Consider the following 25,034-nt stretch of genomic DNA (forward strand, 5'->3'; position numbering starts at 1 on the left):
GTCCCAATTTACAGCTTATTTTCTACTACTATTTCTAAGAGCTTTAGAGGTGGATTCAGGATTTTAATTTAATGGGTTCAACTTTTAAGATTTTTAGCATTGCACTCATTGTACTATTAAAATTATCGGTTCAAATCTAATTTTTGTTGAAATTTTACTAGGTTTTTACATATAAATTCATATTCCATGTCGAAAATTATGAGTTTAGTTGAACTCGTTGCCGAAAGGCTATATGGAGAGCTTAAGAGTATTTATATAACCCCTCAACACCACCCACTCCGGGTAATCATCTTAACAACAACTATTATGCATCAATCCCAAATAAAGTTGGGGTCCGCAATATTAATCCTCACTTCTTTATTTAAATTCATCTTACATTATCATGCCAAAATAAAATAATAGTAGTGAAATAAGTCCTGTTAATTATCTTCTCCTTCAAAAATTTAAAAAAGAAAAATAGATGAAAGGGAAAACATGTAACGACTTTTTCTTTTTTCAAAAGTTGTTGTTATCCCAAGTATCCTTGAATCTTTTGGCATCAGTATCTAGACAATTTGCAAAAATGAAAAGATTATTACATTAAATGCCAATACGTGTAAACACGAGAATATTAAATTTAAGATACCAATATCATATTTTCATACAATAATAGGAAGAAAAAAAAGGAAAAAAAAATAGTGGTGTTCAGAGCAAAAATGAGGACAACCTCAGGAAGAGGCAAGCATAAAACATCAGAACAAAAACTAAGAATCATTCATTCCTGGAGAGGAATTTATTTTAGTCTGGGAAGGAATTCTCTTAAATGAGAATTCTTCTCCTTTCTCTCCTTCTTCTCCTACTTTCTTTCTGCTGTAATTTTTCTTAATTCATTGGAAATCTTTTCGTTTTTTAAAGATTCTCCAATCTTGCATTTTCCAGGTATTTATTGCTATTTCCTTAGGTTTCCCTTTTTGTGCTTCTTTTTATTATTTTAATTTACATTTGCTGCTTCTTTAATTTCTTCTTTCTAGTTTCTCCTTTATGACTATTTTTTTTTTTGGTCTTGACATTGTTCATGAATCTTTATTAGGGGGAGATTAAATACTAATTTATTCCCTTCTTTGCTTTATTTTTTTGGATTGATTTGAAAGTACTCCTGAAAAAATTATAATCCACAACTCAGTTTTCCATTCCAAAGGGACAAGAACCAAAGATAACACAATTTAATAAAATGGATAGAGAAAAAAGGGAAATTAAAAAGAAAAGAAATGAGGAGTCTTTTCTTTTATAAATGATGAGTTTGTAGAAAGAAAATAAACAGGCAGATGGTGCAGAGCCATAAAGTAATTATGAAGAAAAAAAAGGTGTTACTACTATCTAGTTCCTTTGGGGAATAATATCATTATATGCATGCATCAAATTTCGTCCTAAATGATTAGACATAGTCTATATCAAGAATCAAGATCGTCATATGAAATATCAGTTAACTTATGACAAATAAAGTCAACCCCTACCTTTGTGGAGTGGCGAAGCTACAATTTGCACTAAGGGTCGTTTGATATAATGGATAAACAAGAATAATCCCGTGATAAAATTTAGTACCGCCTGATCGCTTGTTTGGTTGCTAAGATAACTTATACCTGCCAGAGGGTAGAATAGTAATTGTAGGATAGGTTATCCCAGGATAAAACAGTAAAATTGATAATCTCAAGATTAATACAACATACCCAACTAAGAAATAATATCATGATAACTAATTCCAACATAACTAATCGAAGTATGACTTGTCATCAAACCAAACAACCCTTAAGGAGATTAAATATATAAAGAATTAGACATACAAAGAAGCTAGATTCAACATCTCCCCGTATACATATAAAATAATTTTGACCATATATACAATATAATTTTCTGGTGAAAGAGGTTCGGATAAACTTATTTGCGCCCCCTAGCTCAGTCAATGCGGCCTTGCCCCTCTCCCCTCGTCGTCAACAGGTCACCGACTTCCTTGATTCATACATGATCTTACGACTTTGCAAATCATATACACACAGACTCCATCAAAAGTTTCTTGTTTAAGAGATGGCTTTCTTTTGCAGAGTCCACTCAAAAATGGCTGAACAATCAAGTGTGAGTCAACATTCAATAGAGATTGAGCAACCTAAGAAGAAGTTGATTGTGCCAAGCATATTAGTAGGTATGAAGAACCAGCCATCTTCGCCTTCAGGCCAACCAAAAAGCGCGAAGTACAACTGCTTATGCTCACCAACTACACATGCTGGTTCTTTCAGGTGCAGATATCACAGGACCTCTAGCCTCACTCGAAATAGCATGTCTGTTGGCTCAAAACTCTCTGAGTTGGCTGCTGGAAAATGACTCAAAAATTTCATCACTTTAATCTAGCATTTCATCTGTAATTAAGCATGTAATAAGGACTCAATTTACTCTGGATTGCTTTTCTCCTTTCCACTTGATCATTAATTTTGTTTACTTGCTTATGAATAACTTCCTGATCTAATTCCTAAAGTTGTAAAATCATGAAAAATGCTTGGTTGTCCATTTGTTTATTTATTGGTTGATTCTGAGTTCCGTTGAGTCCCACATCGACAATGAAGGGATGGGCGATCTACTTATATAGACTTGGGCAATCCTCACCTCATGAGCTAGCTTTTAGGTCCAGTTGTTTAACATGGTATCGGAGCATGACCCATTCCAATTTTTCGATGTTGTGGCCCCAAATTATCCATGCTCCAGATGTCTAGTCCGGGACGTGAGAGGGGGTATCCTACATCGACAATGAAGGGGATGTGTGATCTCCTTGTATGGACTTGGGCAATGAGCAAGCACATGTTTTGCCTAACCTCCTCCACCCAACCAAAAGAAAACCAAAAGGAAGAGGAAAGCAAAAGACAGACACCTTAAAAGTTTGATTTGGGGGTAAAAAAGATGAAGACAGCTTTGTTCCCTTCTTTCAGTTTCTACAATCAGATATAAGGAAATTAAGCAGCAGTCTACAATGGTATCTGCATGAGAAAATGAATCTTCTCCCTGTCCTCCTTTTACTTTCTTTTTTTCGATAATCATGGAGCTTTATGCATCTTGATTAATTTCACACGATATCTGCTACCTTCCATCGAAACAGTAACTCTATCTATCAAAGCTTGAACATATGAGGAAAATTACATACCCAGCGTTTTGCCTCCACTTGGACTCCTTTTACTTTGACCTAGCAACTTCCCTGACTTTGAAATAACCTCTCACAAAACACCGGATTAAGCAAGCAAGAAGATGGAAAAACATCACAACAAGAAGCTCTTTCATATAATATGTACAAGAATGTATGAAAATTTTTGGTCACAGCAAAGAGACCCGTCACTCCGAGAGGACGCCAAGCATTACAAATATGAAAACCTATAGAACTATCCAATGTCAAAGATCAACCGTGCATGTTGTACTCGGCCTGTACACACTACTAAGCTGTACACACCACAGCATCCTGAGATCTATATAGTGTTATAAGCCTAATAAAACTTGTGGCTCACATAGGACAAGTATCTTCTTCGCCTTCTTGAGGCATCATGTAATTCCTGCAAAGCGGACAAGTTACGTTCCAATACTTGAGCCATTTCTCTAGACATTGCTTGTGGAAAACATGGCCACATGAGAGATGGTTTATTTCTGCATCAGGCTCAAAATCCGTTAGGCAGACCGAGCACTCTTTCTCAGCATGGTTAGAGATACAGATTGAGTCATAACGAATTGCAGGGGTATGACTTCTGAATTCCTCCATATATGATTCTGATGGGGTTCCACGACATTCAAACAGATCCAAGGGTCCTCCTTCGATAGAATAGTCGTCCCATGCTGCAATGCGGATGCCAATCACGTGAAGGATTGATCGGACTATCTCCTTGAGAACGGAGATGGATATGGCTGTGTTCATTAGAATCACACAGAGCACTCCTGCATCTGCTGGAGTTGGATACTGTGAAAGGCCCATAGTGGATTGGAATCTAGTCACTGAAAGAACACAGCAACCGTTAGAAAAAGAAAAATTAGCCAATGAAAAAGGGCAAGTTACACATTTGACTGGTCAGCCAAAAACAATTACATCAGCTAGCCAAATATTCAAAAATATGTATGTTATGCATTAATATACAAAAATATACATTTTGCCAATTACTATTTTTGGGAGCGGCTATACTATGCAGTTTTTCCAATAGAAAGAATAGTACCATAGTTATTTTGAAAAAACCACCACCAACAAAACTAGTTTCATATCTTTTAGCAAAAGAGTTATTCAAAATTCATCTTCCAAACAACAACAACAAAAAACCCAATGTAATCCCAAAGGTGGAGTGCGAAGGTGGAGAGGCTATTTCCGATGGACCCTCAGCTCCACCACAACAAAAAATCCATCTTCCAGCTAAGTAAAATAAATCCATCTTCCAGCTAAGTAAAATAAATCCATATTCTATCTAGATATGCCAAGTAGGCTGTACTAGACTAATAGTTGCTTCAAGTTATGCAATACTAAGGTTAACATTTTCTTTTCTTGGCCCTTTTTCCTCACAAATCTTGCTAGTCTAGAAGACAATATTACTCCAAAAAGAAAGAGTTCATCCACAACAACAATCATAGGAAAGACCAGAACTTATGAAATAAGATTTTACCTAAGCACAAATCAAGTATTTTTCTTCAAGCAAAAAGACTTCTGGAATAGCTCAGTACACTGGATCTGCAAAGAAACAAGCAGCAACATATATCAATCAGTCACTTTTGAGGAAAAGTTAAAGGAGGCCACAGCAGTAAGCCAAATATAAATGGAATATATTCCTTCTAGAGAAGCAGATGATAGTTAGCAGCCTAAATATAAATAACTAGAGGTGATTGAACCATATTGATTGAGTAGGTGAAAAAATATGGAAAGCAGAAACACAATAGGGATTCAAAATTGGAGCTTTATACACATCTAAACAAGATGAGGAAACCCCATTAATTGGAAAGTCTTTATCTTATTGAATCAGTTCAATTTTGTACCATTTGAAAAACAAAACCAGATTTTTATGAGCATGGATCCAAGAACTAAAGAAACTTCTAATAAAAATTGGATCTTTTTTGCTTTCCTTGATACCAAATGTTAATAGACAAATAAAAAGCAAAACCAAAAAGCAGAATTTTTTTATATTGAATAAAATATGAAGATCCAAGGAAAAATTAGCTCTTTCAAGTGGCAAATTATCTATCATCAAGAAACATTAAAAATTAAATAAAAAAATGAAAAATCAAATCAAATAAAAACATAATCAGCTTAAAATACAGAAGCAGGAAATACAATTTAATTCCACAAATTTGAGATCTAATAGCAGATCAACTCACATATTATGTGAACCCCATCAAGAACGGCATAAAACCCCCATATTTTCCAAAGACTATATAAATAGTAAAGATGCTTATGAACCAAATAAAAAGGATAAAAATTTACACAATTGGAAAGAGATAAAGATAATAGATAAAGGGTACTACTTACTTTATAGGTATAGTAGGAGCTAGAAAAACTTGAAGATTTTTCTTTAAAGTTTAAAATTGGAAAAATTTTGGGAGAGAAATTGTTGTTAGGGAATAAGGGTAAGGTTGTAGATTCATAGGATAGCGAGAGAGGACAATGTTGATAATGGTTGATGAGATAGCCTCCTCCTATTAACTCCTATAGACCCCTTCTATTTATAACACAAGCAAACTTCCTTGGGTCCCATTTTAAATTGTCTCTTTGTTTTCACTCCATGTTCTTATTTTACTATATTTAATCAGAGTCTTGGACCATAGAGCCATTGGGGTATTTCTCCAATTAGGCTATCGCTCAACTATAGTTATCTTCATCCTCTTGCCCGAAAGATACCGTGCAGCGGATGAGATTACTTTTTTCTTAGTGAGAGGTCTTGGATTTGGCTTTGCGTATAAAAAATCTTGGCAGGGAACATTTCCTTTTGAAATGGGCCCTACGTGACGTGAATCTAAATATAGTCGGGCTTCAATACGGACGGGTGGGAAACCAAAAAAAAGTATTCATCCTTTTGTACTTTTGCATGGATTGTTGTAAATTATTGTAACTTGTTCGTTTTTATTCTAGTTGTAAGAAAATAATAAACAAAAATGGCTTTGAGGCGTGAAACTCGAATTTCCTTAAAGAGTTATCGTCTGTATACTAATTTAGGGAAATACAAAACGATTCTCTTCAGGATACAACAAAGCCTGCAATAATACTTGTGATTTTCTATATCACTTCGTTGGAAATTCTTGTGTATTTATAGGCAACAATGTAACGACCTAACCGGTCATTTTGAGCTCTAGCGCGTCGTTCGACGGTTTGAGGCCATGAGCAGTTTCACTTCGGGTATTATGACTTGTACGCGTGGTCGGAATTGGAATTTTGGAATTTCGGAAGTTCAGAGTTGATTTGGAAAGAAAATTCTCATTTCGGAAGCCTTAAGTTGAAAGAATTAACTAAGGTTGGATTTTTAGGTAAACGACCTCAGAATCGGGATTTGAAAGTTCCAGTAGGTTCGTATGATGATTTTAGACTTGGGCATATGTCCGGATCGGGTTTTGGATGACCTGGGAGCGTTTCAGCGCCTATTGTGGAAGTTAACATTTTGGAAGAATTTCATGAATTTGGGCTGAAGTGCATTTCAATGTTATCGATGTCCGTTTGGGATTCCGAGTCTAAGGGTAGCTCCGTATGGTGATTCTGGTATTGGGAGCGCGCCCGGAAGTGGATTCGGATGTCCTTAGGTCATTTTGGGGTCATTTGGCGAAAGTTAGAAAATTGAAGGTTTCTGAGAAATTTGAACGGAAGTAGACTTTTTTGATATCAGGGTCGGATTCTGATTCAGAAAATTGGAGTAAGTCCGTAATTGCAAATGCTGGGTGCAAAATTTGAGGCCAATCGGACGTGATTTGATAGGTTTCAGCATCGAATGAAGAAGTTTGAAGTTCTAAAGTTCATAAAGCTTGAAGTCAAGTGCGATTCATGGTTTTAGCGTTGCTCGATGTGATTTGAGGCCTTAAGCAGGTCCGCATTATGTTTTGGGACTGATTGGTGTGATTGAACGGGGTCCCGGGGGCCTCGAGTGGATTTCAGGCGGTTAACGGATCGAAATTGGGAGTTGAGGAAGAGCTGAAGCAGCTGGGCATCTGGTGTAACCGCACCTGCATGAGGAGGGCTGCAGGTGCGGGAGATGGCTTGCAAAAGCGGAAGGTGCCAGGCTGCTGAGAACCGTAGAAGCAGAAATATTTGCGCACCTGCGATGGCGCAGGTGCGATGCCAGTCGCCGCAGAAGCGGAAACGCAGATGCGTCCAAGGAGCCGCAAGTGCGAAAAGTCGTTGGGGCAGAGAGGTTTCTTTAAAACAGGATTTAGCCCATTTTTCTCCCATTTTTCATTTGGTTTGGGCGATTTTGGAGAGTTTCAATAGGAGATTTTCATCAAGCAACTCAAGGTAAGTGATCCCTACTTATTATAAGTCAAATACATAGTTTATATAACGATAAACATGGAGATTAGTATAAATTGTGGGTTTTTGGTAGAAGACTTAGAATTTGGTATTTTAGATTTTGACCACGAATTTGGGTATGAAATTGGAAAAAAATTATATATTTGAGTTCGTGGGTTTATGAGTAAAGTTTATTTTTGCAAATATTCGGAATCCGGGCACGTGGACTCGAGGGTGATTTTATCGACTTTCCGAGCAGAGTTGGAAATTGTTGTAAATTGAATTTTTATGAGTATTAGAGTATATTTTCATTGGTTTGTGCATTGTTTGGCTAGTTTTAGAGCGTTGGGCATCGGATTGAGTGTTAGAGCGACATTGGAGCTGGTTATGGAACTTCGGAGCGAGGTAAGCCTACTTTCTAACCTTGTAAGAGGGAATTAACCTCATAGGTGAACTAAATTATTATGTGCTTCTATTTGTGGGGGCTACGTACGCACGAGGTGACGAGAGTCCGTACGTAGCTACTAGTTATGCCTATGTCTGAGTAGTTTTAGGCTTACATCATGCCTTGTTGATATTGTTATTGATTTATATTTGTTGTTTGCCTTGAGAGGGAGCGAGATTGAGTTAGCTTATTAAATTTTTTTAAAGGAGTTGAAATTGAGGAAAAGTTGGGATCTTAAAAGTTTTCATTTGAACTTCGTATTTTGAAAAGAATGGAAGAATACGATAATAACTTAAGAAATCTATGTGTGACCATGCCGCATGTATGATCCGCGAGCGGGGTAATAGATGCATCTATGGTTCGTGCTATTCGACCCTCGGCAGTGCACAATTTATATTTATGTTGGATCGGGACGAATGTCCTCGGTGGAATTCGTGTGTGATAATAGAACTGAAAGTCCCTTTTATAATTGGCATAAATTCACTGTTTGTGTGATCACATGTTTTAACGAAAGAAAGTGATTTAGGTTCTTAAATATGGTGAAGACTTGTTGAGTTATTTCTTGTTCTGAGTCTTATTGTTGTATATCATGGTTTATTAGAATTTTATATTATCATATTATTGGACCACTAGTAAGTGTTGGAGTTGACCTCTCGTCACTACTTCTTCGAGGTTAGATCGGATATTTACTGGGTACACGTTATTTTCGTACTCATACTACACTTCCTGTAAATTTTGTTGTACATGAACATGTATGGCTAGTGGCCTTATGGGCGCAACGGCGTGGTTGATACGGAGACTTAGGTGAGTTGCATCTTATGAGACGATCCGCAACCAGCAGAGTCTTCTTTAGAGTACTTGTATTTTCTTTTCTGTCCAAATTTATACTTCGGACAGTTATTGTATTGTATTTTAATTACTAGTAAATGCTCACGCACTTGTAACATCGGGAACTGGGATGATTATGGGATATTCAGTACTAGAATTGGAAAACATTATTATATTTTTGTAAAGTTCATCTTTTAGTAGTAAATTGAAAGACATTTATGATTTCAAAAATATCAAAAATGAGAATTAAATTAATTATTTGGTGTTGGCTTGCCTGACAGTGGTGTCCGACGGCATCACGACCTTTAACGGATTTTGGGTCATGACACAACCGACCCTTTCAGAAAAGATGTCTTGTTTCACAAACAAACATATCTTGAAAGACCCTTTCATAACAGACATAACTGTTTATTCGAATTTTGAATTTAAAATTCAAATAAATTAATTTTTCTGTCACATAATAAAATAATTAACTTTAGGATTATATAATATAAAAATATATAGTGTACTTAATTGCACACACTTAAAAGTATGTGTCCTAAATTAAAGACATGAAAGGGACAAGTGCTTAAAAGACTCCAAAAAAAAACCTTCTCTCTTCCGATGTGGGAACAATCCCACTTGTCAACTCTAAAATAACAAACTATCTTACACTAGTGGGGGTTGAAAATTTATCATATGCTAGTAATAACAACAATAATATACCTAGTGTGTTCTCATAAGTTGAGTTTGGAGAGGATACTGTATACGTAGACATTACCCCTACTTTATGAAGGTAAATAGACTATTTTCGATAGATCTTTGACTCAAGAAAAGCATTTCTAAGCAACAACAACAAACTTAGTGTAAGCTCACAGGTCGAATTTGGAGAGCATAATTGTATGTGGGCCTTACTCCTATTTTATGAAGGTAGAGCGACAAGAAAGCATTTCTAGACAATTGAAAAAGAAGCTGTGTTGAAAAACAATAATGAAGAAGCCATATTGAAAACAATAAAGTCAAGAACAACAACAGCAAAATAACAAAGCAGTAAAATAATCAAAGCAAAGGAAACACATATAGTAATAAAAACCAAAAAATAAGATAATACAAAATTTGTCATATGTTAGTAAATTTACTTTAGATTCAGCTTTTACGAGGAATGTTTCTATGTATAAGCGAGTAGGAAAGATAATAACTTTTAATGTCAGAGAAAAAAAAAATACTTTTTATAATATTAGGCTTGGACAAGATAAATGAAATAATATGGACATGATGATTAATCTAACTTTCTTGAAATTGAGATGTAATAATAGTTGTTATTGTCATATTAAAAGAATGCATAATTTGCATTTTACAATTGGTTCTTAAAAAGCAATGTATGACTTGTAAAGTTTTAATATTCAACCACTTGAAAAAGAGCTAAATGGCCAATAGCAACACATCCAATGAGCCGTATTCTTTTTTCTCGTTAATAATGGAAAAATAGATTAATGTAACTACTGATTCTAAAAAGTAAAACCAATATAAATATTTCAAATTTGATTAGGAAATAACTTAGTGACCAATGTCTTCCTCTGTTCCTTTATAATTATAATATAATATAAAAGTAAAAACAAAAAGTATAATAATGCATAATTCTTGTTCTCATCAAATCATTTTTCTTTATTTTAATTTTGAGTTGTTGCTTGTTATGTGAGTTGACCACATGATCCATCACATGTACGCTTAATAATTAATGTTAATCATTGTACTTATGACTGACTTAAAGGTTTGGTGACCAATGGGAAGAAGCAATTTTATATTTAATAGTATTCCCGATATTTTGGGAAAACCAAAATACTCAATAAAGGTAAAAATTGCACGTCTTTTTAACCTGTAGCCGCTTTGTCTTTCTGTTTGCACCCGTACCCATTTTTTTGTTAAAAGCCTTTTAAAAAGACTAATTTGCCCTTCTTCATTAAAAGACTACTTTCTCTCCAAGTATACGGTAGTCCTTTATTGTCTCTGTCTCTCTCTCCCGTTATTCGCGTTTTTTGATTTGATCTTTTCTGAAATCAAAGGGTTTTCGTCGTTGTTTTGATTTTTCAACTGCTATTCGTCATTGTTCCCATATTACGATTTAATCACAGGTACATTGCATTAATTTTCTGGGTTTTATTTTACGATTTTCTGTGTTTTTTTTTCTGGTTTTAGTTTTGATAGTCATGTATTTATGATTAAATAGTTTCTTAGTGTTTAGTTTGATAAGTGCATTAGTTTTACTTTTACGATTGTGTTTTTAGGTTTTTGAACGAGTTTTTATGTTGTTGATGAAAATTCTATAAATTCTTCAGTGATTAGACGTCCAAATTTTAAAAAAAATTGAGAGTTAAATAGATGATACTATTAAAGTGATGATACCTTAGATAGGAGCTGAAGTTTTTTTTTCATGTTTTGGCATTATTTTTGAATTTGAATTTGTGTTTTGTTTTTTTGTAAAAACTACAGCATGGGGTTGAATGTTTTGTGTTTTGTAACTGGTGAGCTGAAGTTTTTGTGTTTTGTTACTGGTGAACTTCAGCTCTAGAGCTGAAGGTTTTGTTTTTGTAACTGTCGAACTTCAGCTCTAGAGTTGAATTTTTATTTTTTGTAACTGGCGAACTTCAGCTTTAAAGCTGAAGTTTTGTTTTGTAACTGTCGAACTTCAGCCTTCTTAGAGATTGAAGTTTTAACTGATCATTTTGATAATGTCCTGATGTTAATTTTTGTATGTTTCACTTTTTTTGAACAGATGACACCTAAAGCACCTAAAGATCCTAATGCAGCTAAAGTACGCAAAGCAGCTAATGCACCTAAAGCACCTAGACTACCTGTAATACCCTCAGGTCCTTATATCCCTGATCCTCCATCTACAAGACCAGGTCAAAGATATTTTGAGTTTCGAGATTGGTTTAACTCTAAGGGTTACTTGAAGGGGAACCACGATTTGAAGAAATTAATTGCAACTTTCTTGACTCCTACACAACGGGATAAGCTTCATAATGGTATATTTCGATACATTATGGCTATGGAGAATTTCAAAATACAGCATGAAGTTGGTTCATTGTTTGTGTCTTTCTCGAATATTCACGAATGATCGAGACTCGATTAGTTTCAAGATTTTTGGCCATGATGTTTCCTTCACCCTTAAAGACTTTCACATTATGTGTGGTTTGCGGATCACAGCACATAATGTTGAAAAACTAATTAATCGAGAGAGCAATATTCTGAAGTGCTATTTTGGTAAGTCCAAGGGGGTGACTTTGAAGGATATTCGAGATTTTATGACTCGGAATGAAATTCCAAAGAATCTGTGAATCACATACACGTATGCGAGAGCTATGATGATGCTTTGAAGCTTATGAAAATTCTTGTTGTAGAGTCTATTTTGTTTGGGAAAAAGACCGAGTCATCTGTGATGGGGGAGTATGCATCTATTGTTGAAGATGATAAGGTTTGTGCTGAATATCCTTGGGGTAATGTGGCTTATGAGAAGCTCATTTACTCACTGAAACATGCATTGGACAAGCAGAACAAATTCGATGCAACTGAGGATAAACTTGGTGGATTTCCTTATCCGTTATGTGCTTGGTTCTATGAGCGCTTCCCAGATATTCGGGAGAAGTATATAAGAGAGGATGAGTACCTTGATACCCCTCAGGTTCCCAGGATGTTATGTTATGTATGTGTGGGAGAGCCTAAATTTCCCGAACTTTTTGAGATGTTCAGTAGTCATGAAGTAAGTTACTTTTTTTTTGTCTTTGTGTTAATATCTTGACGTATTAGTTTTTTTCTTCTCATAATATACTTTTTTGTATTAAACAGAAATATCGCAGCTTTAGGGTATTGGATATAATTCCTACAGAAGAGGAATTGAATTCAATGCCTTTAATTGGCCAATTACCATGCAGCCGGATTCGTTTAAAGGTACTTAACGTGGGTCTTTCAACTGGTGAATCACCACGTACTCTGAGTCGATCAAAAGAATCGAATCGAACTCCTATTATTGATGAATCACCACGTAGTCGGAGTTGATCAAAAGAAGCGAATCGAACTCCTTTTATTGGCGAATCTTCTCGTACCCAAAGTCGTTCTTACCGTTCTACAAGTGACTTTGATGACAATGAATTACTCGACACAATATGTTCTGTAAGTTTTGATCTGAAGTTTTTTGGTATTGTATTTTGTAAAGGTACAACATGTTTTTGAGCTGAAGTTTTGTTCTATATCTGAATTTTTGTTGTGTGTCTATTCTAGAGATTAACGATGGAGGTTCAAAGGCATGCAGAAAAAGAAAGAAGCACAATCGTGAAAGAAGTTTTTGATAAGTTTAAAAAGGAGGAGCGATCTGCTTTTGTGGATGCGGTTTTTGTAAAAGTGAAGGTAAGCTAATTTATAGAGAAGTCTTTTTATTTCTGCTGATGTTATTCAGCTTAATCATTGTTAGTAATTTATTTTCTAGGAATATTTCGATGAGAAGTTTGAACAGTTGTTTAAGATTGTCAACAAATCAAATGGAAGGGATGATGGCAATTTTGATTTGAGTAACCATCGAGAATATGATAGGGGGAACGACTGTTATGAACATCCATCGGATATTAATATTGTTGATGATGCATTAGATAAAGTTGCAGATGTAAATGCTACACGTGAGGAAACGACTTTTGTAGGCGATCAACATGTTCAAAAACAATTTGAAGAGGAACGTCCCAGTGCTGATAGATTGAGCAGAGATGGAAACGATGAAGCGTAGTTCTCAACTGATAATATTGGAAGCAAGCAAGGTGCAGATAATCAGGTTGTTGAGACTGAAGAACATAATGCTCATGATGCATTGTGTAAAGTCGCAGATGATAATGCTACACATAAGGAAGCGGCTGTTGAAGTCGATGAACATGTTCAACAACAAGGTGTAGAGGAACAATCCAGTGTTTGTAGACAGAGTAAAGATGGAAATGATGAAGAGTTAACAACTGAGAAAGGTTCAGATGATCAAGTTGTTGGCACTTAAAAACAAGTATCGAGTTGTCTTTTGGAAAGTGATATTGGAAAAGGCAATTTGTTTGGCGATGGAGATCAAACACCTGTTTGTACTTTAGAACTGAAAGCGAGTGATGTGTCTAGCACTATTGGGAAAGATGAACGGTATGCAGGATTACTAGCTATTTGCAAAGAACTTCTAGGTGGTTATACACAGGAAATTGTTACTACAGGTACAAAGTTTGAAGTTTATAATAATTCAATGATACCTTAGATTGGAGCTGAAGTTTTGTTTCATGTGTTTGTGTTTTTTTGTAAAAACTACAGCATGTTTTTTTGCTGAATGTTTTGTTTTGTAACTGATGAACTTCAGCTCTAGATCTGAAGTTTTTGTTTTTGTAACTGTCGAACTTCAGTTCTAGAGTTGAATTTTTTTTTTGTAACTGTCGAAGTTTTTGTTTGTGATCTGAAGTTTTTGTTTTGTTTTGTAACTGAATGTTTTTTTTTGCATGAAGATACAAGATCTGTTGGAATGAAAACATCATCTGTGTTGCAACACTTAGACCAAGTGGTTATTTTTTGCAATTCAATTACAAGCTATTTTTTTGCCTAATGTGTGTTTTCTATCAGTTTTATTTATGTTTATATTTTCCTTGCTTTTGCAGATCTCATCTGATGCATCAGAACTTCTTCCAAAACCTAAGAAAAGGAAGATTTCCAGTTCTCCTATGTGTAACACCAGTGATATCTCTAACTTTAATTTATGTTCATTTTCACTCGGTAGTACATAAGGGACTGATTCAAAAGGTAATTCTGTTGTTGTTGTTGTTCGTGAAGAGACACAAGAACGTCGTGAACAGCAGAAAGTTGGTCAAGCATCTGCCACAATGGCTGTAGTTTTTCCCCGTGCTGCTGAACAACAGCAGTTAGTTGTGACGGAACAGCAGGAAGAGCAAGCAAAAAGAAAACCAGATAAAAAAGGGAAAATGATTTGTATGGAGAGTATTTGGTTGAGATCTACTTATGTAGTTTATTAAAAAAAGCAAAGGGGCAAGATTGGAAAGTAGGAAAGAATACAAGAAGGTGTCTCTTCCATTATGTTAATCAAGACAGTGGATTGATCGAAAGATTTACAGAGTGGTTGGAGATGGATGCCAGTGAATATGATTCCAATCGATTCAGATTAGCTGGATTTGATATTGCAAAATCATTCTTTACCGAGCTTATGGATCCTGACTCTGATCTTGCGGATGAAGTAAGTTATTAAGTTTGTTTTTTGAATTGGTTTTCAACTGTATTTCCCAAAACTTCAGCTTATTTTTTATAGTAAAGTTTTTGCACTGTAATTTGGAAAACTTCAGCTTTATTCATAGTAAAGTGCTGAAGTTTTTTAGCTTATTTGCTAAAACTTCAGCCTAACACTTCAAACTGAATATGCTTAAGTTTTTGTCATGCTGTTTGTAGTTTTGTAATGCGTTTATTCTAAACTTCATAGTGGCATTTTCACATGTTATCATTTGTTGTTGTTCATTTGCAGCATATTGATGTGGGCATATATTACTTGCGCAAAAAATATTGCTATCACCTTCCACGTTATCCAAAATCAAGATGTGCAGTAATAAATTTACTTTTCGATCAGTATATGACTAAGCTGGATGATATTCATCCTTCAAAATAAAAGATGAAGATAATTAACAAAAGGAAGCAAAAGAGAATGCAGGATCAAAAAAAGAGCAAATCAAAGAGAAAGAGGATATCCAAACAACAGGCTGAAGAAGAAGAAAAAGCGATTATTCAGCCACTTATGGACTTTAGTTGGTTTGAGGAAGAATCAACGAATGAAAAGGTGACCAACTACGTAAAAGGCCTCGACCTTTCCTGTGGTATCTCATGGGCATCTGCTAGAAAAGTTTTTTTCCATTTCGACTTAAGCCAAGGACGGGCCAGACATCTACGCACTACTTAATTGAATTTTGGACTTTAAATATAAAATTATATATGTGTATGATTCCATGAGCAGTGTAACATACGATTGTGCGCTTGAACATGTCAGAATTTATGCCCGGTTGATACCCACACTGTCTCAAATGCTTGGATTTTGGGGCACACAATAAATTTTATGGGGAAAGTCTTGTGGAAAAATTTCAAATTATGTGGATGAAGACACCGCAACAGACTAACAAGTACGTGTTTCGCATATGTTTTACCATGCATCTTATGTTTATTATTTTTTGTCGTTATGTTAATGATTCTTCAAATTTTTTTCATGTGTTTTTTGTAGTATTGATTGTGGTATATTTTCTCTTAAGTTTATTGATATGCGGTTGAAGAAATAAGATGTCTTCAATTTCGATCAAAGACAGTCATTGACATTCAAGAGAGAATTAGCTGTCAATCTTTGGGCTCATGAAAAATGAAAAAAAGATAGTGGCTATGAAACTCCAGAAGAACAAGAAAGACATGATTATGGAGATTTTGAAGAGACTCTGTATGAATTTTTTGATTAGAGGATTGGTTTAACATAATTTGGATTTTGTGAATATATATTAATTATTTTTTTAGTTTATTTTTGTGTCATACAAATATGCTTGTGCCTTTTATCATGAATTTTAAGTACATTTTTGTTTCGAAAAACTTAAGCATGAAGTAAATGACTTCTGCTTTTTAAGCTGAAGTTTTGGTTAAAAGTCATAACAAAACTATTGAATCCAACACAAAAACTTCCGCTTATCAGGTGCTGAAGTCTTTAGAAATATACTAAAAAACTTCAGGACATTGGGCCGAAGTTTTTTGAAAAAGCTTTATGACAAAAACTATTGAATCCAATACAAAAACTTCAGCTTATCGGGTGCTGAAGTCTTTAGAAATATACTAAAAAACTTCAGCACATTGGGCCGAAGTTTTTTGAAAAAGCTTTACGACAAAAACTATTGAATCCAACACAAAAGCTTCAGCTTATCGGGTGCTGAAGTCTTTAGAAATATACTAAAAAACATCAGCACATTGGGCCGATATTATTTTTGAATAAGCTTTACGACAAAAACTATTGAATCCAACACAAAAGCTTCAGCTTATCAGGTGCTGAAGTCTTTAGAAATATACTAAAAAACATCAGCACATTGGGCCGAAGTTTTTTGAAAAAGCTTTACGACAAAAACTATTGAATCCAACACAAAAACTTCAGCTTATCAGGTGCTGAAGTCTTTAGAAGTATACTAAAAAACTTCAGGACATTTGGCCGAAGTTTTACTATTTTTTGTGGCCTTATTTTTTACTACTTTTTTATTGCATTTACCAACTACTAGCATTTAGCACTTATTTGTTTTGCCAACTACTTATCTTGTTACATTCAATTTCTGTGAACAAAAAACAGTTAACAATATCTTCAGCATTTATAGATATTAAATTGGCTATATTAACAATCTCTTCACTTGAAAATTTCATAGTCATCCATAGACTTCCATCATATTTCTTTAAATTTGTATTCAAAGAAAACAAGAAAATGTTGGCTAAGACATGCTTATTGGGTGTAGCAGGGAGTTCGTGGGGAGCAAAGATAGTGAAGGAGAAGTCGAAATACTTGATATGTGAAGGAGAGTGGCCAGATCAAAAACTCGAGCTCCATGACAATTTTCTCTTTTTACTAGTTGATAAATTTAACTTTTAGGAAAAAGAACAAATTTCCTGGGGCTCGAGTTTTTGATGTGGCCACTCTCCGTCACATATGAAGTATTTTGGACTTCTCCTTCACTATCTTTGCTTCCCACGAATTCCCAGATGCACACCAGTAAGCATGTCTTTGGCCAATATTTTCTTATTTTTTTCTTATGAAAGAAAACGGTAGTTGCTAAACAAATCATAGTACTAAACTTCGTCAACCTGTGTCAGGTGCTCATATTGCTGCTTCTATGAATCAGTTGAAGACATAGTGAAAGTTCATGAAATGTGGTTAACAAAACCAAGAAGAGCAACTAGGATATGACTATGGAGAATATGAAGACACTCTGTGAATTTTTTGAATAGAGAATAACTTGTAAACAAAAAACTAATTTTTTTTTTCCAAGGATGTAAGTGAAAACAAAATTGGATTTTGTGAATATATATTATTTTGTGTGAATTATGTGACTTGGATTGACTCAAATATGTTTGTGTGTTTTTCCATGAATTTCAAGTATATTTTTGTTGAAATTCAGCATGCTAAACTTGAGCATGAAGTAAATAACTTTTGCTTTTTAAGCTGAAGTTTTGGTTAAAAGTCTTAACAAAAGTGTCAAATGTATGACAAACTTCAGCTCATCACTAAATACACTAAAGCAGTTTCTGCGTAAGTTATTTGAAAAAGCTTTACGACAAAAATTATCGAGTCCAGGACAATATCTTCAGCTTACCAGGTGCTGAAGTTTTTATAAATGCACTAAATAATTTCAGCATATTGGGCTGAAGTTATTGAAAAAGCTTTACGACAAAACTATTGAAACCACGATGAAAAGCTTCAGCTTATGATGTGCTGAAGTTTTAGAAATGAACTAAATAACTTCAACACATTGGGCTGAAGATTTTTGGAAAAGCTTATGACAAAAACTTCGGCATGTTTTGGTATTTTTTTAAGTTGATACTTATCTTTTTTGCATTTACTATCTACTTTTTGTCTTTTGTCATCTATTTCATCTTTCATTTACATTTGTTTTACTATATAGTAAATGATCCGAAAAGATATTTTTCAGGCTGAAGTTATTTTTTACTATAGAAAAACTGTGTGCTTTATTACGGCTGAAGTTATATTTCTTTTTGCATTTACCATATACTTGTTTTTACCACCTACTTATCTTGTTTCATTCAATTTCTATGAACGTAAAGCAGTAAAAACAGCTGAAAAATTACTTTTACATTTATAGATATTAAATTGATTAGGTGAACTCTTTGTCTATATTAACAATCTTTTCACTTGAAAATTTAATAGTCATTCATAGACTTCCATCATATTTCTTTAAATTTATATTCATCCTTAGTCTTTTAACTTTTGTTAAAGAAAAAATGCCTGGTGCAAGCGGAAGTAGGAAGCCTAATATGGATGAAATTATGCAGAAGTGGGAGAGTTTGAAGTGTGAGTGGTACAATAACAAAGCGATGACTAATCTTATGCTTTTGTGAGATCAAATAAAGGCTGATTGGGAGAGAATCAGACCAAAGCTCTTTGCGAATGAATCATTCCAAAACAGGCTTAACCTGGAATGTAGTTGTGGAGGTTATTCAACCTCGTTCGACAAGGTTGTGCAGCAGTTTGATAGTTTTCAGTTTCCCAGCTGGAACGACTATTCCAAGCTGCAAAACAACCTGAAGACTCTTCTTACTCTTATGGACAGAGTAATCGTCGAACAAAGTCAGTTGCGTGATGAATTCAACAAGTTGAAGATTGATCTTCTTGGATTCAGTGGTCTTTTCCCCACTACCCTATAATTATCTCCGATACTGATGATGATGAGATATATAGAGAAATTGAGGAGTACTGTGATGATGATGATGATAATGATGATGATGGTGATGATTGTTAGTGTTTGTAATCCTTTTTTTTATGTTTTAATGATATGCTTTTTTGTTTACTTCAGCCCATAGAGCTGAAGTTTTTAGGTTCATTTTGTATAACTGTGACGACCCGACTAGTCGTCTCATGAGTTACCGCTTCATTTTCCCCTATTTTAGCTTCTTTACACTTCGTTATCCATATTTTATGTGATCGGGTTGATTAGTTCGAGTTCGAAGAGGATTTGGAAAGAAATGAGATACTTAGTCTCTTTTAAGAAGGCTTAAGTTGGAAAAATCAACCGGATATTAATTTATGTATTAGAAGACTCGGAAGTGAGTTTCGATGGTTCGGTTAGCTTCGGGAGGTGATTTGTGACTTAGGAGCGCGATCGGAATGAGTTTGGAGTTGTGAGAAGATTTAGGCTTAAATTGGCAAAGTTGATATTTTGGCGGTTCCGGTTGATAGGCGAGATTTTGATATAGGGGTCGGAATGGAACTCCGAGAGTGACAGTAGCTTCGTTGTGTTATTTGGGATGTGTGTGCAAAAATTTAGGTCATTCGGATGAGATTTGATAGACTTTTTGATCGAAAGCATAATTTAAGAGTTCTTAGGTTTGAATCCTATGTTAAATTGGTGATTGATGTTGTTGTGAGCGTTCCGAAGTTTTGAACAAAGTTGAACGATATCATGGGATGTGTTGGTACAATTGGTTTGAAGTTTCTAGAGTTCCGGGATGTTTTAGGCCAAAAATCATAGCTGTAGCAGGTCCAGAAGGGTTGCAGGCCTCGAAACTCACCCGCGCGGTCTGCACAAAAAGAAGTGCGGCCGTGGTATGTGCTGTGCGGACTGCACAAAATGAAGTGCGGCCGCGGTAGGTGTTGTGTGGACCGCACAAAATGGTGTGCGGCCGCGGTGAAGAATATTCCGCTTGTCCTACTTTGGAAGCTCATATCTTTTGATCTACAAGGAATTTTGAGATGATTCAAAAACAAAAGTTGTAGCCCTTTGTATCTAGTTTCCAGAAAGGTAAAGATATTGCAATTGGAACATCTGTAGCGAAAGTTATGGCCAAACTACTAAAGCTTATCACTGCAAAGGAAAGCTTGTGCGGCCGCGGTCGTTTTTGTGCGGACCGCACTGGTTTTATGCGGATTGCGGTCGATTTTGTGCAGCCCGCGGAGGTGGAAATATGTAGGGTACTCTATGAATATGAGGTTTTGGGTTTTATTTGATTTTTTGACCTAGAGAGCTCAAATTTTGGCGATTTTTCGAAGGTTTTTCAAGAAATTCATCGGGCTAAGTGATTCTAACTCAGATTTGGCTAGAGTGCATGAATCTATCATTGAATTCATCATTTAATTCGTGATTTGGGATGAAATTTGGGAAGAAAATTGTGAAATCTTTCAAAAATATAAAATGATGATTTGAAGGACCAAATGGTATCAGAATTGGATAATTTTCGTATGGATAGATTCGTGAGAGTATAAGGATTCTAGTTTTGTGAATTTTGTCAAATTCCGAGATGTGGGCTTGGGGGTCGGGTTTGACCAATTTCTGGAATTTTGTGGTAATTCGATTGTTTCGCTTGGGCTTTGTTCCCTTAGCATATTGTGACGTATTCGTTCTGATTTTGGATAGATTCGACGCGCGTGGAGGCCAATTTGAGGGGAAAAGGCATCGCGAGCTAGAGAATTAGCCGGTTCGAGGTGAGTAATGGTTGTAAATGATGTCCTGAGGGTTTGAAATCCCGGATTGCACATCGTAGTGCTGTATTGAGGTGAGACACGCGCTGGGTGATGAGCGTGGGGTCTTTTACTACTAGGGATTGTGACTTGGTCCGTCCCGATTGATGATTTTACCGCGTATTTGACTGAAACTTATTTGTTATCATCATGATTTGGGCTGATTGCCATATTTGGGCTTCGTGCCAACTATTTGAACCCTGCGGGGATTTTTATCACTAATTCCTCACTGTTTGACTTATTACTTGAACTCAGTCCTGTTGATATTTACTGTTTTACAAACTCAGCCACTTTTATTCGTATTTGAACTTAAATGATATTTCTAAATGATGTTTTGGGCTGAGAACTACTCTTTTACTAATGCCCGAGGGGCTTGTGATGATTTTCGGTCTGAGTGAGGCCGAGGTCCATATGTGAGAATATGCTGAGTGATATGAGGCCGAGGGCCTGAGATACTTTTTATTGCCACGAGATGACTTGATATTGCGCTTGGGCCGTAAGGGGCCCCTCCGGAGTCTGCACCCCAACAGTGAGCGCGGGTACCCATCATGATTTGAGAGTGAGCCCGAGGGGCTGATACTGTACTGAGAGTGAGCTCGAGGGGCTGATATTGTACCGAGAGTGAGCCCGAGGGGCTGCTACTGTTCTGAGTGATTGTTACTGCGCTAGAGGGGCAGATTTCTACTTGTTATTACCTGCTAAACTACCTGTTTTACTTGGTTTAAAGGAACTTCATTTGATTTCTTCATGGATTTACTGCCTTAAGTGATTTTACTGTTTGATATAGAATTGCTTTGTGCCTTTTTGCTTTCAGCCATTATTTATGATTATTACTCACTGAGTCGGAGTACTCACATTACTCCCTGTACCGTGTGTGCGGATTCAAGTGTCGCAGAGTCCGCTCCTGAGTGCTGATCCTCCCAGTCCAGGCAGTGTTTTTGGGGACTACGATGTAGTTGTTGGCATCCGCAGCCCCCGTGCCTCCCTTATCTTAATATTTTCATGTTCTTGAACTTCTATAACGGATTTCGTATCTAGTAGACTGGTATCCGGAACTATTAGTTGCTCATGACTTGTGACATCCCAGTTTGGGCTGTGTCGGGATGGTTTCTACTGTTATTATCGTTAATTCCGCAAATTATGGTTATTATATCATGTTTTAGAACTACTTATGGTATTTAACTGTTTAAAAGGGGTGGTCTGTTTTGGTCTGGCTGGCCTTGTCTTCACGAGAGGCGCCATCACGATTGGGTTCGGGGAATTGGGTCGTGACAATAACTTCAGCCCAGAGAGCTGAAGTTTTGTTTGTACTTTGTTTGTTGTTCTCATCTCTTTTTATATCAATGTAATTGTCATCCTCTTTGTTATTAGCTTTCTATTGCATTATCCTTGTTATTTGTTGGTATTTGCTTTATATTTCTTAGTTGCAGTATGGTTCTTAGTTTTTATTAAGTTCTTTTTTTATAACTTCAGCTTAGAGATAATGCAGCTTTTGTTTGTACATGCATTTCTTTTTGTGTGTTGTACGCGTATGTGTGTATGTGTGAGTGTGTGTATATGTGTGTGTGTGTGTGTTTGTTTAAGGATATGTATTTCACATACTGTAAGCTGATGTTTTTTGTTACAGAAGTCATTGCGTACTTTTTTAAAATGCAACCAAACCTGTAAGCTTGCGCAACAAAAATGAGTGATTTGTACTTTAGCAGTATATAAAATAGTCCAAGAGCTTTTTTTTTATTCCTATGAAAAAAATCACATTTAAATTATGTCATACAATAAAGAAAGTTTAAATTCAGACCAAGGATTATTGAAGGTTAGAGTATTTTTCAGTGTGTTTCTTGGAATATGGATGAGGTGCTGGATAAGACAAGCAAGTTGTTCTGTTATGCCCAGCTTGTTTACATCGACTGCATTTGGTAGACTTGAATGGTACTGATTCAGTCACAGGTATATGCCTCTTCTTTTGTCTCCTTCCTTGTAAAATCTCTACATCAGGAGGTTTTGTGATCTCAGATTATACATTTTATGGTATATCCCATGATTTTTGATCTTCCACGGTATTCACATATCCTTCATATGTTTTCAACCATGTTTCCCTTGAATACCAATTTGAGTAGTAATCAGATTTCTGCAAATATCTCTTATTTATAGCAGCAATTGCATGTGGACAGGGCAATTCATCAAGTTGGAATTCCAGGCAGTCACAAGTTCTCTTCTTTAAGTCCACAATGAATTCGATTCCTTCACTATTTATTCTAAACAACATTGAGTCAAGGTTGAACACCTAACAAGGAATAAAAAATTAAGACAAACTATATTAGTGTATTTTTGCTTCAAAAAGAAAAAGTATGAATTTTTTTAAATGTAAGCAGTAAATCACTGCAACAGATATAAAAAGCTGAAGTTAATAAATATACTCACAAATATTTTGCAAGCCAAGTCCATCTTCCTAGTTATCTCTTCTTCTGCCCATATTGATACTCTGTGAAAAGTTTCATTTGCCTTTTTTCTTCGTTCGTAAAACCACTCTCCCAACTTTTCTTGGATGAAATCTAATATTCTTAAAATATACATTTCTCTCCCTTTTAGTAAAACGGAATTCATTGATTCTACCATGTTTGTTGTTAGCCTATCATAACGTCGTCGTGGGAACCACGATCGAGCCCATCTCTCGGGAGGCTCTTCCATTATGTAATTGTATGTTTTCTTGTCAATACTTTTGAATTGGGACATTAACTGATTAAAATCTTCACGTTTGTATGACCTTGCAGCACTTTGAAAAAGATTTATTACTGTGGCTTTTGCATGTCTTTGCTTTAAATTTTTCTCAAAGTGATAGAGGCAGATACCATGGTGAGCTTCAAGAAAAAATTTTCTAATCCCATTTGCAATCGATTGGTTTCTATCTGACAAGAAAAACAGTTCACGACGGACTTGAATTTCTTTTCTCATTTCCCCAAAGAACCAAATGTATGCCTCATTATTTTTTGAATCTGCTATACCAAAACATAGAGGAAAGATTTGATTGTTTGCATCCTTTGATACAACAACAAATAGAACACCATTATATTTTGACTTTAAAAACGTTGCATCTACTGCAATAACGGGTCTACAGTATGACCAACCAGCTATTGATGCCGCAGGAGCAAAGAACATGCAAGCAAATCTGTACAGTGAAACACAAAAAAAAACAAATCATAAGATGTGGAGTTTTTCAAATAGGAACATTTGAAACTTCAGGCTGATGGTTAGTATTGTTTTGCTTACCTATTCTGCGCATCTCTTTTTATGCTTGTGTACGTTCCTGGGTTTTTGCCCACCATCATGTGTAGGTATGAAGGAAGAATCTGGTAGTTCTCTTCAGGTGTTCCCCTTATGCAAGCAACAACTTTTTGAATAGCACGCCATGCCTTGTGATAACCAATGTCAATTCCAAATTTCTTTTTCATTTCATTTTCTACAAAGGCTGGTGTAAGCTCTATCTTTTTGTCTCGAACATGTTCTATAATTTGTTCACTTATAAAATTTGATGTAGTATGCTTCTGATCTGATTTTCTTGCATCAACCGAGCATTCATGGATGTTATGATATTTTATCACCCTGAATAGTGTGGATTTTTTTATTCTGGTAGCACGTACATTCCAACCACATTTGTCCACGATTCATTTCAGCTCGTATCTCTTTGAACATGATCTAACAACAGTGAATTCAACTTTCTGGTTTATCTCCAAGCTGCAGAAAAATTTAGTCATGTTTTGTTTGTTCTCAAAAATTGATCCAACTCTTACTTCCTCAGACAACGCATCGTGCCTAAGTATTTTACATGGTGGAGATTCTTTCAGCTTTCTCCTCACTCTTTTTCTTGATTTCTGAGAAGCACAAGAACTTTCAACAATTTCTTCAATTCTATCTGATGTTATCGGTATAAGCTTCATGTTTACTTCATCTTCGTTGTTGCTTATCATTGTAGAAGGTAACAAAAAGCTTTGTTGGATTGTGTGTTGGTTGTCAATTTGCATTATTAGTTGTCCTTCTTCTTCTTG

The 25,034-nt window shown here is 35.5% G+C and overlaps 2 protein-coding genes across 3 annotated transcripts; both read right to left on the bottom strand.

The window, feature by feature from the left end:
• Window positions 1-3,251: 3,251 nt before the first annotated feature.
• On the bottom strand, window positions 3,252-5,690 carry LOC107814320 (putative E3 ubiquitin-protein ligase XERICO). 2 transcript variants are annotated; one of them, XM_075223449.1, is made up of 3 exons: window positions 5,510-5,690; window positions 4,653-4,717; window positions 3,252-3,999 (listed from the first exon to the last, which is right to left on the bottom strand). In XM_075223449.1, exon 3 carries the CDS (start codon window positions 3,977-3,979, stop codon window positions 3,518-3,520), a length of 462 nt encoding a protein of 153 aa, XP_075079550.1. In that variant the 5' UTR covers window positions 3,980-3,999; window positions 4,653-4,717; window positions 5,510-5,690; the 3' UTR covers window positions 3,252-3,517. The 2 variants fall into 2 exon arrangements, with proteins under 2 accessions (XP_075079550.1, XP_075079551.1); XM_075223450.1 differs by lacking the exon at window positions 5,510-5,690 and adding an exon at window positions 5,359-5,502.
• A 17,324-nt stretch (window positions 5,691-23,014) lies between these two features.
• LOC142165492 (uncharacterized) lies at window positions 23,015-24,440 on the bottom strand. The gene is made up of 3 exons (XM_075224034.1): window positions 24,259-24,440; window positions 23,413-24,157; window positions 23,015-23,275 (listed from the first exon to the last, which is right to left on the bottom strand). The coding sequence occupies exons 1-3, from the start codon at window positions 24,438-24,440 to the stop codon at window positions 23,015-23,017; spliced, it is 1,188 nt and encodes a 395-aa protein (XP_075080135.1).
• Between the last annotated feature and the right edge of the window lie 594 nt (window positions 24,441-25,034).

The sequence above is a fragment of the Nicotiana tabacum genome, chromosome 10, assembly GCF_000715075.1.
Source record: "Nicotiana tabacum cultivar K326 chromosome 10, ASM71507v2, whole genome shotgun sequence".
Classification (NCBI taxonomy): domain Eukaryota; kingdom Viridiplantae; phylum Streptophyta; class Magnoliopsida; order Solanales; family Solanaceae; genus Nicotiana; species Nicotiana tabacum.

Bases quoted from the DNA above. Each gene is read 5' to 3' on its own strand.
- LOC107814320 (XM_075223449.1), bottom strand. From the start codon at position 3,979: ATGGGCCTTTCACAGTATCCAACTCCAGCAGATGCAGGAGTGCTCTGT.
- LOC142165492 (XM_075224034.1), bottom strand. From the start codon at position 24,440: ATGAAAAAGAAATTTGGAATTGACATTGGTTATCACAAGGCATGGCGT. The intron at 24,158-24,258 runs GTAAGCAAAACA...TTCACTGTACAG, and splicing joins AAAAGAGATGCGCAGAATAG to ATTTGCTTGCATGTTCTTTG. The intron at 23,276-23,412 runs GTGAGTATATTT...ATTCCTTGTTAG, and splicing joins ACTTGGCTTGCAAAATATTT to GTGTTCAACCTTGACTCAAT.